Source organism: Heterocephalus glaber, unplaced genomic scaffold, assembly GCF_053883595.1.
Source record: "Heterocephalus glaber isolate CG9 unplaced genomic scaffold, H.glaber_assembly_v1.0 deba00001687, whole genome shotgun sequence".
NCBI classification, from domain to species: domain Eukaryota; kingdom Metazoa; phylum Chordata; class Mammalia; order Rodentia; family Bathyergidae; genus Heterocephalus; species Heterocephalus glaber.
In genome coordinates, this window is record NW_028258412.1 from 5,687,678 (window position 1) to 5,701,239 (window position 13,562).

Below are 13,562 nucleotides of genomic sequence, written 5' to 3' on the forward strand. Positions count from 1 at the left end.
CGCTCCTGAGCATGCACCAGGTCCCAGGTTCATTCTCCAGTACAAAAAAAAAAATTCCTGCACAGTTGCTGGGTACCTCACTTTCTCTGGGCCTATTTCTCCAAATTACAAAATTATAAAATGAGAACATATAAAAATACTGTCATTTATCAAGTTATTTTAAAAATTATTTAATACCCACTCCCTGATTCCCTCCCTTGCCAAACTGCATCCCTGCCCTACCTGCAGCAGTTCTCTTCCCAGGCTCAGCCCCAAACTTGGGAGTCAGACCTCACAGTCCTGGCAACCCAATCACTAGCACGGCACAGTAGATTTTCCCTCAAAATAGCCAAATCCAACACCTCTCCAGCCCCAGTGCTACTACCACCACCACCTGGTCTCCTCAAGACGCTGACTCCCTGGGCCAGGGATTTAGCTCAGTGGTGCCGCTGCCTGCCCCAATCCCCGTACCAAAAAAAAAAAGACCTCTGACTCCTGCCCCCCACCACCACAGTGACAGTCATCCTGTTGAGACCTACACCAACTTCCCCTGCTCCAAATCCTTCTATGGCTCCCATATCCCTCAAGAGGTAAGGCCCACAAGGCCCTCGATTTGCCCCAGTGTCTCTGCCCCAGACCCCTCCACTCCAGCTTTTGGAGCCTCCTTGCTCTTCTTATACACACCAGGCACATGCCCACCTGAAGATCTTTATATTGGCCATTCCCTGGCTTGAAACACTCTTCCTCCAATAAGCCTGTCTCATCCCTTCCCTGATCTCTGATTTAAAATTGCAAAAATAAACAAATAAACAAACAAACAAATAAAATTGCAGCCTTCCTACACAGCCACAGGCTCCTCCCCTCTGTTACCTGGCTCCAACCTTTCTCTTCTCCTCGGCACTTCATCCCTGACTCAGTATCCCTGCCATACTGCAATCCCTGAGAACTCCCTCTGTCAGTCTCCCATTGTGTTGTGGGTTTTCAGTGTCAGAAGAGGTGCCATGTACCAGCCATTACTACTGCTATCTGCTTCCTCACTCCAGAGAGGAAAGGGAGGGCACGTGTCATCTAAAGTATTAAGGGCATTTAAAAAAAATTCTTTTATCGGTACATTTTAGATATACAGTACATGATGTATCTTGGTTCTTATTTTTTCCCCATTACCTGTGCACCCTTCAGCCCCTCCACCCTTCCCTATTTACATAGATTTCATTTCCTTTTTCTTTTCTCATAGTTTTTCCTTTCCCCTTCCCCTCCCACCACCCCTATACCTTTGGACCTTTTCCTATTATCAATTATTCGTTTTAATCATTTTAATCCTTATTTACACTTTCAGTTTCTCACACTAGAGAAACTGTTCGGTATTTACACGTGTGTCCTATTTATTTCACTTAAGAGTATGGCCTCAATATGCATCCATTTAGCTACAAATGTCTCTAGTTTCTCATTGTTTATGGCTCAGTAGTACTCCATTTTATTTTTTTTAAAAACCCCACATCTTCTTTATCCAGTTTCCAGTTGATGGGCACTTGGGATGTTTCCAAGCTTTAGCTATTAAGAACTGTGCCGCTATAAACGTGGGTCCACATATATCACTGTGGTATGATTCTTTTAATTCTTTGGGGAAGATACCCAGCAGGGAATAGCTGGGTTAAGGGCATTTTTGAAACCACCTTCCAAATAAGTCCTGAGGACTCAGTAACAGAATGTCAGTAACTTGACACCAAGAAGTCTGGCTCACAGTAGGTGCTCAACAAATGCCTTGATCCTTGAATGAGGATTCCCATTAATAGTCACATTCAAATCCCAGCTCCACCAGCAGCTTTTGGGCCTGCATCCCCGTTCAGGCACGATAACTGTCCCTCAAGGACACAGAGCAGGCCTGGCACACAGTGGGAACTTTATTAAAGCTCTGGGCATGCGGATGGTTGGGCCGCCCAACAGCAGGGCTGCCGCCCAGACCAGCCTGGCATCAGTGACCCGCCCAGCCGGCAGCAGCAGGGGGCAGGATTTCCCGCTGGTGTGGGTTAGGTCCCTCCTCTGCAGTTCGAAGAGGACCGGGCTGGGTTAACCCTGACGCACCCGGCCGACCCAGGCAGCCCCCAACGCCCCTCTGTTCGGCCCCGGAGCCCCAGCAGCAGCAGACTCGGGCCTTGGCCACTGACCAGCCCCTGAACCTCCGTGTCCTCAGAGATAAAACTGTGCCACCCTCCCCCTCGCCGCCGGCCTCGGCGGGTCGCCTTGGTTATCTGGCCTGCCGAGCTCCACCCACCCGGGACGGAGGTGACTCTGCAGCCCCCGGCCCCTATCACTTCCTGACTTCATCTCTGGCAGCGGTGCCGCGGCGCGCCCGGGAAGGTCGCTGTTGGGGAGGCGGACGGAGGGTCCAAACCCCTCCCAAAGAAGATGCACGGGGCAATGGGGACCACCCTGCGTCTGGGCTGGATATCCAGACTGACCGCTGTCGCCTGAGGAACCCTCCGCTCGGAGACCCAGGTTCCCGGCTGTCCTCAGCTGGGAGACTCATCTCCTCCCCCATCCCAGGAAAGGCGCCCAGGAAAGGCGAGGCCCCTTTAAGAGCGCGGGCCCCGCCCGCCCCTCCCCGCCGGCCCCTCCCCGCCGGATCCGAATTCCAGGAGGGCGGGGCGGAGACGGCGGGCGGCGCGGAGGCCGCGGCGGCACCGGGGTTTCGCGGTCGGCGCCTCCCTGCGGCGGCCGACCTGGCTCCGGCCTCCGCCGCTGCGATGCTCCCCGGGGCCGCGGGATGAGCCAGGTAAGCTCGGAGACCCCCAGCAACCCCTCCCGGGTGCTCACTGATGGGGCCTAGTGGCGGCGTCCTCAGCCTCTGTTCGCCCGGGCTGTGTGACCTTGGGCGGCCCTGCACCCTCTCTGGGCTAGGCCCCGGAGGACCACCGAGGCTCGTAGAGGCCATTAAGAATCCTGGCCCTGCTTGCACCGGCTTGGGGCACTGGGAAGGCTTTTAGAGGGAGGCGGGGCCTGGGCCAAAACCAGCATCACCACCACGCCAGAGGCGCTGGACTCCTCCACCCTCTGCTTTGCGACCTTCAGCGAGCTCGTACCCTTTCTGCGCCTCAGTTTCTTCGCCTGTAAAATGGGAAGACACCTCCCACCCAAGTCTCCCCACCGTTTTTGCTGTTATTACTGTGGTTATGTGGTTGTTATAATGGCACACTCCCTTAGAAGGGGGCCGTCGAGGGAGGAGCAGGGGACCTTGGGACAGCAGATGGGATGGGCACCAGCGCTGAGCAGTGGACACGGCCCCTCCCTGAGGTCCACACCTGGTTCCTCTTCGTCAACTGGGGCCCAGGTCTTTGGCTTGTCCCAACTTTTATGATGGTCACCAGCCTGGCTGGAAGGGAAGCTTCAGCCAGTCCCCACCCCCCACCCCAAGAAAGAGACAAACAGCAAACATACTAAGTTAGGTGTGAATGTTTATCCCACTGAATCTTTTGAGGCAAGCAGTGTTATTCACTACCTTTCACAGATGAGGCACCTGAGGCCCAGAGAATTTCTCAGGTTGCACTTAAACCAGGTATTTGGTTTGAGTGACAGGCTGGTCCTGGTGGTCTGTACTGTTTGCTGGGTCCTCACAGCAACCCTGACCTATGTCCCTGCCCACAGTGACTTGGCTGGCCCGGGAGATGGCAGACCCAGTGGCGAGCATCGCGGGCTCAGCGGCCAAGAGTGTGCGGCCATTCCGCTCAAGTGAGGCCTACGTGGAGGCCATGAAGGAAGACCTGGCCGAGTGGCTCAATGCCTTGTATGGCCTGGGTCTGCCGGGCGGCGGTGATGGCTTCCTGACAGGACTGGCCACAGGCACAACCCTGTGCCAACATGCCAACGCTGTCACTGACGCTGCCCGTGCTTTGGCTGCCGCCCGCCCAACCCGAGGTGTGGCCTTTCAGGTGCACAGCGTGGCACCTGGCTCCTTCATGGCCCGGGACAATGTAGCCACCTTCATCGGCTGGTGCCGCACGGAGCTGGGTGTGCCCGAGGTGCTCATGTTTGAGACTGAGGACCTGGTGCTGCGCAAGAATGAGAAGAGTGTGGTGCTGTGCCTGCTAGAGGTGGCGCGACGTGGGGCCCGCCTGGGCCTGCTCGCCCCCCGCCTCGTGCAGTTGGAGCAGGAGATCGAGCAGGAGCTACATGCTGTACCCCCAGCCCCCAATGTCCCCAGTGCTTCAGAGGAAGGCACTGAAACCACCGCTGCACCAGGGGCTCCTGCCCGAGGACCCCGCATGACACCCAGTGACCTGCGCAACCTCGATGAGCTGGTGAGTCCCCTGATGCTCACACTGGGAGGCTATGGCTCCTGCTTGCTTCCCCAACACTGGGACCAAGTGGCAAAATCAGTGCCCATAACCTATCTCTGACCCTCCTGTGGCCCCACCTTGGTACAGCATCTACAGGGTGCACCAAAGGAAGGGTGCACATGTTGAGTGCCAAATGTATGCCTGGCCCCAAGGAAACAGGTCGGCCAGGAAGGGTCGCGTCACCAGCCCATCTGGTCCTGAGACAGAATCCTGGCTCACAGCTCCATCTCTCCTTTCATGTGTTACATGTCCACCACTTGAGTGTTGTGCAGTCCATCTGAGGGGGCCTCTTGATTTGGGCACCTCCTCTATGTCTTCCCTGCTCTCAGGTGCTAGACAGATATATCCACAACCCCCAGCTCCATGGGTGCTGCAATTGGCTAAGACAAAGTGTGGAAGGCCCTGGGCAAGGTGCCTGGGAGGGATCACCTGCATGCTCCAGCACACTTCTGGGAAGCCTTGCCCAGTTGTGCTTGGTGGTAGGAACAGGAAGCCCTGATGGAGCTGCAGGAGTCCTGCTTGGAGCATAGAAGGTGGCAAGCCAGGCCCCCAGCTCCCTCCCCCATCCCAGGACCTAGGTGTTCCTTCCTCCCCCACAGCTAAGCCAAGAGTTTCTTTCTTATCAGGAGATTAGACTGTGATGTGCCTGCCCAGGAGGCCGGCAGCAGTATAGCTGTAGGCAGAGGCAGGCACTCCACCCCCAGCCTGGGTCTGGGCCTGGGTCACCCAGGGCCCCACCTGCTCATTTCCTCTGGCGCCGCTGTGGGCAGGGAGGTGGGCAGGGCCTCCCACAGAGCCAGCCTGGCAGCTCCAGGCCTGGGGTAACGTGAGCAGTTTGTGTGCTCACCAGACGGGCGGCCTGTGTCTAAGTGCTGGTGTATACATGTGTCGTCCCATTGTATCTTTGGTACTCCCAACATCAGTGCTCAGCCAGGGGATGGGCTCCCCTGTACCGGTATTGCATGACCTATCTCCTCTCAGGGTGACAAGGGGAGTGAGGACCAGCTTCAGGGGCCCCCTTGGCTTAGGGGCTACAAGGATATCCCTTACTGGGGTCCTTGGTCCTGGCCTGACCCCAGCCTCATCATCTCATCTTGATTTGCTTCCTGGACCCTGAGGGCCAGGAAAAGGAGCTATCGAGAGGTCTTGTGTGGAAGCTGTACCCACATCTCCACCCCCATTTCCCCGGAAGGACTTACTTCCTCCTGACCCTGGATCTATTGACAATAAGCCCAGGATGAAGGACTGACCTCTGACCAACAGCTTCTCCTCTCTGGCCTCAGGTGAGGGAGATCCTGGGCCACTGCACCTGTCCAGACCAGTTCCCCATGATCAAGGTCTCCGAGGGGAAGTACCGAGTGGGAGATTCCAGCCTGCTTATCTTTGTGCGGGTGAGAAGGCAGCAGCAGCAGCCAAGAGGGTGGGTTGGTGGGCCCACAGGATACAGCTGTGACATGACCACATCGCCTCCCACAGGTGCTGAGGAGCCATGTGATGGTGCGCGTGGGTGGCGGCTGGGACACGCTGGAGCACTACCTGGACAAGCATGACCCTTGCCGCTGCTCTTCCACTGGTCAGTGCTGGGCTGGGCAGATAGGCAGGGGCTTTTCTCCCTGGCTGTGTCCCTCACTCACATCCTGCCTGTCCTCCCACAGCCCACCGCCCATCCCAGCCAAGGGCTCGAACCTTCTCCCCCCAGAGGGTGTCTCCAACCCCCAGCCCCCGTCCTGGTAGCCCAGTCTCAGGGAGTGAGCGAAGGGGCTCTCGTCCAGAAGTGACACCTGTTAGTTTACGAAGCACAAAGGAGGAGCCTGAGACCCCACTCAGGTGAGGTGCAGGACTTGGGAGAGCTGCCCAGAGGGTTGGGGTAGAGGCAGACTGGCCCATATGACGAAGTTGCCTGTGCTCCAAAGTGACTCACACCCTGGGAAAAGTTCCTGTGGGTGGGGGCAGGCCTGGCTTCCCATCTCCATGGCAACCAAGCCAACAACAGCTGGGGCGGGCCCTGGGGGTTGGGCAGCGGGCAATCCAACCCCCAGCTTCCTTCTGGGCACCCTGGGGGAGACCGAAGGCCTGGGGAGGAGGAGTTACAGGCTCAGCAGACCTCTTTTCTTCTGCTGCCTTCCGGGATCTGAGTGGCCACAGGAAGCTGCCGCCAAGCCTCACTTCTCCCTGGAAGTCCCCAGGGTAGATGGATCCCTTGCCACTCCCACCAGCTCTCCCCATCTGTCCAGGAACTACCTGCCCTTCGGGTCCTCTCCCTGTCCCTTCTGCATTCCAATGATGCTCCCTCTCTCATTCCCCTGTCCCAGGCCCCGAGATCAGCTGCCCCCTCTCCCCCGCTCCCGCCGCTACTCCGGTGACAGTGACTCCTCAGCCTCCTCAGCCCAGAGTGGGCCCCTTGGTGCCCGCAGTGACGACACAGGCACTGGCTCCCGGAGGGAGCGGCCTAGCCGGCGGCTGACCACTGGCATCCCAGCCTCTCCGAGACGGCCGCCTGCCCCTCGCAGCCAGTCCAGAGACCGGCTGGATCCGGGCCAGCCCCAAGCAGCTCCAAGAGGCAGAGGAGCCCAGCTGTCCGCCCCTAGCCCCACCCGGCGGGCCCGCAGCCAGAGCCGTGAGGAGCAGGCTGTACTGCTGGTGCGCAGGGACCGAGATGGGCAACACTCCTGGGTCCCTCGGGGAAAGGGCAGTGGGGGCTCTGGCAGGAGCACCCCTCAAGCTCCCCGAGCCCGAAGCCCTGCCACAGGGCAGCCTTCCCGGCTCTCCAGCCCTGGGCCAGAGTTGGGAGCCACACCAGCCAGCGTGTTCCGCACACCCCTGCAGCTTGACCTACAGCAAGAACAGCAGCTGTTCCGTCGGCTGGAAGAAGAATTCCTGGCCAATGCCCGCGCCCTCGAGGCAGCTGCTAGCCAAACCCCTGAACCAGCCCCTGACCTGGCTCGAGCTCCAGATCCTCCAGCTCCTGACTCAGCCTACTGTTCCTCCAGTTCCTCCTCTTCTTCCCTCAGCATCCTGGGTGGCAAGTGTGGCCAACCTGGGGACTCTGGCCGGACAGCCAATGGGCTGCCTGGGCCCCGCACCCAAGCCCTGTCCAGCTCTTCTGATGAAGGCAGCCCCTGTCTTGGCATGGGGGTGTCACTAGATGCATCTGGGAGCTCTTTGGCTGGCCCAGAGCCCTCACAGACCTGGGCACGGGGTCGGATGGACACACAGCCAGATGGCAAACCCTCACGTATCCCCACACCACGAGGCCCCCGCCGTCCATCTGAACTCACGCAGCTTGGGGCCTGGCATGCCCTGCACTCGGTCACCCCAAGGGCCAAGCCAGATTCCTGAACATGATGGACCAGCCTAGCTGCTCCCAGATCCCTTTTCCTTTGTGGCCTTAACCCCCCCTCTGCATCAGGGAGCCCCCTCCACTCTGGAGTACCAGACCTCATGGGACCAGACCCCTCGGGATGACATGGCACAATGGGACCTCTGTTGTACATTCCGGCTGGGGAATGAGCATTGCTATTTAATTACTAATATTATTGAATGCCTTAGAGGAGGCCCGGCAAGCCCGGTGTCCTGAGGACCTGTGGTCCAACAGAGCCTCTGACAGTAAAGTTTTGCTCCAGCCACCTGTCTGTTTCTTGGGGACTCAGCCTTGGGGCCATCATACTCTTTTGACCACTATCATTACAAGTGGGGCTTCTGGAGTTAACTGCCAGGGGGCCAAGCCTGGGAGCTCTGACCTTTAGAGTTAAAGCTGTTTTGCCCATCCCAGAACAGAAATACCAAGTGCACTATAAATTGTTTATTACCTCGCTAGAGTGTGTGTCCAGTGAAGTGTCAGGGGCAGCCTCAGGGCTTCCAATCGGATTCATAGCCAAGCCCTTTCTATCCAGTGGGACTGATCTGATGAGGTCCCAGAAAGAAGTTATCTTTGTCCAGGGTGGGTGTTCAATGAAGTTCAAAGAGAGGCCTGTCGCCCAGGAGCGATTCTTTATCCAGTCAGGGAGGAGACTGCCTTGTCCAGTCCGTGTGAAGTTGAGCAGTCTCATCCAATCAGGTCACATGAGGCTGCAGCGCGCTGGATGCAGCGCCCCCTGCAGGCGCAGGGCCGGGTGCGCAGGACGTGCGCGCACCAGAGCACAGCGTAGAAGCTCGCGGAAGAGACGCAGCACGTGCCAGTTGTACTTGGCAGAGCACTCGAGGTAGCCGCAGCGCCAGCCCCTGCGCACCAGGGTGGCCAGCGCTCGTCGAGGTCCGAAGCGCAGCCGCTGCCGGTCCCGCTTGTTGCCAACCACGAGGATAGGAGCCTCGGGCGCGCCCGCCGGCCTGGGGGCCCGACAGACACAATGTTGGGGATCCGAGAATCCTCCCACCAAGAAGTTGTACACGCAGGCGCATCCCCTACAGCCAGAGACAACCCCCCCCCCCCGTAAATATCAACCCCAGGCCCATGTGGGTCTAAGACTTCACGCAATTGGAGGCCTCCCCATAAACAAAGAAAGGCCTGATCCAAAACCCGGCCCCCGACGACAACCGAGGGAGACTACTCGCCCCCATAGGGTACAGTTCCCCACCATCACCACCTGCCGCGCCCTCACCTGGTCTCCGCGATTCGCTGTCTCAAGGCCTTCACGTAATCAAAACTGTCCGGGCTGCAGATGTCGTAGACAAGCACGAAGGCGTCGGTATCCTGCAAGCTCCAGTCCTTAGGGTCTGGCCGCTCCTGGGGGTGGGAGGCTGGGGTTTGACAGAATCTCCTTTCACTCTCCTGCACCCAAACCCTCTACAGGAGTTTGACACCAAACCCACAGTTCAGCCAGGCGTGGTGGCCCATGCCTGTAATCCCAGCATTCAGAAGGCTGACCCAGGAGGATCACCACAAGTTCATAGTGAATGCAAGGCCAGCCTGAACTGCATAGTGAGACCCTGTCTCAAAAATATAAAAAAATAAAAATAACTCACAATTCATCCTTAGGCCTCGGTCACTCCATCCCAAGTTCCCTGGGTCCCTACCAATGGCTACCAGCATAAAATGCCCCTGGAGCCTGTCAGCCACCAGCCGTCCTTCATCTCAATCCTCACTTCCATCCCCCCACTCCCATCTGCCTCTTGCTCCTCCCACCTTTCCCCAGCGCAACTCTTCCTAGCTGCCACCTCTAGAGTAATTGCCAAGCCCCTGGCCAGGAGCCCCCACATAATACCAGTGCCCGGGACTATGGATTGTCGGCAGCTATGCATGTTTAAGCCTCTGGCCCCTGTTGTTCTCTCCATCTCTAATGCTTTCACCACTTCTTTTACTCAACTCTTCACTCAGCCTTCCCTGTTCAGGTCAACTGCCACCCCCTCCAAAAGCCCAACTTAATCCTGCCTGCTTTTTCCTCTCAACCTCTGGGAAGCGTCCAGCTGCACAGATTAGAGGTTGGTCCTGGACTCTGCACAACTCCTAAATGAGTCTTCACTCCAGGTCACAGGAACAAGGGAACAGAGAAAAGTCCACCCCTTTGCCTGATGCCCATCTCTCCCACTGTGGCTCTGCTCAGGGCCCCAACACAAGCTGCGCCCTCAAGGCGACACCATCATGCTGCACCATGCGGTGATCTAAACCCACCAGCGGAGGCAGGCAAAGAAAACAAAAGCGCCCACGGAACAAGAAAAATCCATTTAGCAAAATCGCCTCGTTTGGCGGGCATGGTGGAGCTCGCCTGTGATCCCAGCACTCAGGAGGCTGAGGCAGGAGGATTGCTGCAAGTTTGACCTGGGCTACATAGTGAATTCAAGGCCAGCCTGAACCACATAGGGAGACCCTGTCTCAAAAAAAAAAAAAAAAAAAAATCGCCCGGTTTAGGGTCCCTGGGCTTGGGCACCTCCAGGCCGGCTGGGAGGGTTCAAATGCACATAGATCAGCCCTCCTGTTCTTCCTTCAAACCCTGGTCTTGGTCAGGCGCCCCGGGGGAGTCCACGTGGACTGCACATGTGCACCAAGCACACACCCCCCCACACACTGGCACAGCTACTGCCCGCCCCTCGAACCGCTACCTCCAGACCTCCAGGGCTCAGGCCGGGATCAGCGACGTCGCCGTCGCGGATGCTCAGGTCGTAGACAGCGCCATCGAGCAGCACCGCGGGACGGTAGAGGCGGGGTCCGTCCGTGGGCTGGTGGCGCTCGGGATAGTCACCGAACAGGAACTGGCGGATGATGGCCGTCTTGCCCACTCCCGGAGCGCCCAGGACAGCCACTCGCAGGCTGCCCCCCATGGCCGGCCTGTGCCGGGAAGCCTCATGGGCCGGCGCCGAACCGTGCGCGCCCGGCCGTGCGCCCCGTGAGCCCTGCCCAGTGCGCTCCGACCCCGCCGCGCTCGTCGTCGCCCACCTGAGCACCCGAGGCCGGCGGAGACCAGGCCCAAGGACCAGACTGGCGGCGGGAGGGCGGTCAGACAACACAGCGGGCAGACGGCAGCGGACTCACCAGGAGCTCCGGCGAGTGCCGAAGCTCGGGAAAGAACAGACCTGGCGCGCCGCGCGCAGACACCGCCTCCGCCCGCAGCGCGCGAACGGAGGCGCTACCGGCAGCGCGGGGCCCCGAGGTCCGGCCTCCTCCCAGCGCGGGTCCCTCAGCGGCGCCTGGGTCCTTCTGTCCTTCTCGCTCCCGCGCGGGGAGTCGCCGCCCGCCCCAGCCGCCGGCGCGACCCAGCGAGACCGGCCTCCCGGAGGCAGCGATGAGGTAACGGCCCGCCTGTCCCTCCCACCTCCCTCTCGGCCCCTGACGCCCCTCCCGGGAAGGGTCCTGAAGGTGAGTGGAGGGCGGGGAGCCGGGTGGGGCCTAACCCCCACCGACCCGCCCTCTTCTCACCGCTCCAAAACAGAAGCCCCTTCCCTCCCACCTCTGCGTCTGCTCCTCCAGACACCACTTGGCCAAGCTGCCTCCAGACAAGACCTGGCCCCTGGAGTCAGGCCGCCCGGGGTCGTATCGGGTCCCATCTGTGTGACCTTGATGAATAACCGCACTGCGCTGGATCCCTGCTCTGCAGCAACAAAAGCAGACACCTACCTCCACGGGCTCTGTGAGAACCTACTAAGTGCCAGACCCTTTTCTAAGCTATGTGATCCTTGAACCTTCTGTCCCAACCTGGTGGGACAGGTTGGAGAAGGAGATCTCCACGGTTAGAAGGGCAGGGAAGCCCCAGGCCCTCGGCCGGCCTTGCCATCTCCTCTGAGGGACCTGACACCTGCCCGCCATCCCCCACCCAAGGGGTAAATAGCCACACTGAATATTTCAAACGGCTGTCCTGGAGGAGAGGTAGGGGCTGACAGGAGGGACTGAGTCTGGCACACACTGAGTCACACAGCAGCTCAGCCCCAAATCCCTGCCTCAACAAGGCTGGAGGTGAATAAATATAGAAAAATCCAAAAATTAGCAACACCGCCCCCATTGCTGCAAAGACCATATTTCCTACAGGAATCTTCACCTGTAGCCTCCCTGAAAAGGGGTGCAACCTCTAAACCAGATTCCCAGAGCTCAAACCCCTCTCAGATTCCCAGAGCTGGTGGGGGAGCTCCTTCCACTATGACCCCCGTGGTGTGGCTGTGAACCCTCCCCTGTACACTGGGGGGCTCCCATATCTCTGCCCTCACCCAGGTACTGGATGAAATGCACAGGTGTCTGTTTCTGCACTGACTGGAGTTTGTTGTTGTTGTTGTTGTTGTTGTTTTGGCTTGGATTTTTTTGGTCTTTTCACGATAGAGTTTTGCTTTCAGGCTAGCCTTGAACTTACTATGTAACCCAGGCTGGCCTTGAACTTGGGCAATCTTCCTGCCTCAGCCTCCCAAGTGCTGGGATTATAGGCATGTGACATCATGACTGAATGTTTCCCTTCACTCGATTTCCCCTCTTACACTGTAGTTTTCAGACTTCTGAATTTTAAAAATTTTCAGACTTCTGGTTTTGTGTGTCTGATTTGGTTTGGTTTTGGTATTGGTATTGGTTTTGATTTGCAGTACTGGGGATGGAACCTAGGGCCTCATGCATTCAAGGCAAGTGGTCTGCCACTGAGCTACATCCTCAGCCCTTTTTATTTTATTTTGAGAAAGGGTCTTGCAATCCTTTTGCCTTAGCCTCCCCGGTAGCTGGGTTTGCAAGCATGTGCCGCCATGCCCAGCTAGGCTTCTGGGTTTTGTGAACTTCGTCCCTTCCTTTGGAGAAACACAGCAGGGAATAGACTCAGTCCTCTTCTCACTTGGCGTGCAGCAGGTTGTGGGTAGACACCAGAATGGTCTTGCTAATCTCTTATCACTGCTGCAGGAGCAGAGTCCATTCTGAGTTCTTCTCTGGAAAGCTCCCTCATTTCCTGTCCTGATACAGAACCTTCCTGGGCAGGGGATCTCTAAAAACGGCAAGGAGGACTGTGTGAGGCCCCTCCAGGCCCAGCGTGGCTTCTCAACATGTGCATTTGGAATCATGGAAGGCACTGTGGACTGGGAGTGTCCCAAGATTCCCACAAAGTCCTGCACACTGTGCAAGGGTGACATTCCCTGGGGGACTCACACTAGCATCACCAACAGCAGGGATTGTGATATGCAGCTCGATCCCCAGCCACTTGCTCACAGAGGCTCCCAAAGTGATGTCATAATTTGACTGTGGTGTGCAGAAGGAAAGAGGACTGGAAGTCAGGCTCTGGGCTCCTGGGCCTCACTTTCTAAGAATCTTAGCTTCTTCTAGACCCGGGGGCCAGAAAGGGTTCAGGAGGTGATTGCTAGATCACCTCCCCTCTGTCCGAGTAGGGAGAGGCCTCTGTCATCGGTGGTGGCTGAGCTGAGCTATGATGGAGTGGGTGGCCCTGGACCAGGCTTCCCAAAGATTAGCAAGCTGGGCAGCTTGGGCTGCCTGGGATGTGGATTTCAGTCTCTCTCATCAGCCCCTCTCCTTCCCCGAAGAGAGGCTGTGGGGTTGCTGCCTGCTGTGCCACCCCAATCCCTACTCCCCCAGGGGCCCCCCTTGCCCTCCTCACAGGTTTCTGCCCAGAGTCTCAGGGACTACCCATCAAACACATCAACGTCTGCTCCCTTGGCAGAGGGGACCTGGTTCTGAGTACACAGTTACCAGGCCAGTTGCTCTTATCTCTGTCATGTGAGACAGACCTGCAGCCAGGCACAGATAGATGGAGACAGGAGCCCTGGGCTGGCTGAGGGTGGGATTGAGGGGCCTAAGGGAGGCACTAGCCTGGCTGAGGGCAAGGGGCTTGGGAAGGGTCT

General features: G+C 58.1%; 2 protein-coding genes across 5 annotated transcripts; one reads left to right on the forward strand and one right to left on the reverse strand.

Moving 5' to 3' along the window:
* The first annotated feature begins 2,624 nt into the window (after positions 1-2,624).
* On the forward strand, positions 2,625-7,939 carry Gas2l1 (growth arrest specific 2 like 1). Its single transcript, XM_004843397.4, has 6 exons — positions 2,625-2,752; positions 3,622-4,274; positions 5,597-5,704; positions 5,790-5,886; positions 5,969-6,140; positions 6,626-7,939. Exons 2-6 carry the CDS (start codon positions 3,642-3,644, stop codon positions 7,650-7,652), a joined length of 2,037 nt encoding a protein of 678 aa, XP_004843454.1. The 5' UTR covers positions 2,625-2,752; positions 3,622-3,641; the 3' UTR covers positions 7,653-7,939.
* A 161-nt stretch (positions 7,940-8,100) lies between these two features.
* Rasl10a (RAS like family 10 member A) lies at positions 8,101-11,687 on the reverse strand. Of its 4 annotated transcripts, none has more exons than XM_087198118.1 (3): positions 10,350-11,687; positions 8,912-9,036; positions 8,101-8,714 (listed from the first exon to the last, which is right to left on the reverse strand). In XM_087198118.1, the coding sequence occupies exons 1-3, from the start codon at positions 10,566-10,568 to the stop codon at positions 8,372-8,374; spliced, it is 687 nt and encodes a 228-aa protein (XP_087054244.1). In that variant the 5' UTR covers positions 10,569-11,687; the 3' UTR covers positions 8,101-8,371. The 4 variants fall into 4 exon arrangements, with proteins under 4 accessions (XP_087054244.1, XP_004843453.1, XP_021112830.1 ...); XM_004843396.3 differs by having other exon boundaries at positions 8,101-8,639; positions 10,350-11,098; XM_021257171.2 differs by having other exon boundaries at positions 8,101-8,639; positions 8,912-9,050; positions 10,358-10,816.
* Between the last annotated feature and the right edge of the window lie 1,875 nt (positions 11,688-13,562).

Excerpts from the sequence above, each read along its gene's own strand:
- Gas2l1 (XM_004843397.4), top strand. The coding sequence starts at position 3,642 with ATGGCAGACCCAGTGGCGAGCATCGCGGGCTCAGCGGCCAAGAGTGTG. Across the intron at positions 4,275-5,596 it reads TGCGCAACCTCGATGAGCTG|GTGAGGGAGATCCTGGGCCA; the intron begins GTGAGTCCCCTG and ends CTCTGGCCTCAG. Across the intron at positions 5,887-5,968 it reads TTGCCGCTGCTCTTCCACTG|CCCACCGCCCATCCCAGCCA; the intron begins GTCAGTGCTGGG and ends GTCCTCCCACAG.
- Rasl10a (XM_087198119.1), bottom strand. The coding sequence starts at position 10,568 with ATGGGGGGCAGCCTGCGAGTGGCTGTCCTGGGCGCTCCGGGAGTGGGC. Across the intron at positions 9,051-10,357 it reads TCCCGGCCTGAGCCCTGGAG|CCTCCCACCCCCAGGAGCGG; the intron begins GTCTGGAGGTAG and ends GTCAAACCCCAG. Across the intron at positions 8,715-8,911 it reads CAGCGAATCGCGGAGACCAG|GGGATGCGCCTGCGTGTACA; the intron begins GTGAGGGCGCGG and ends CTCTGGCTGTAG.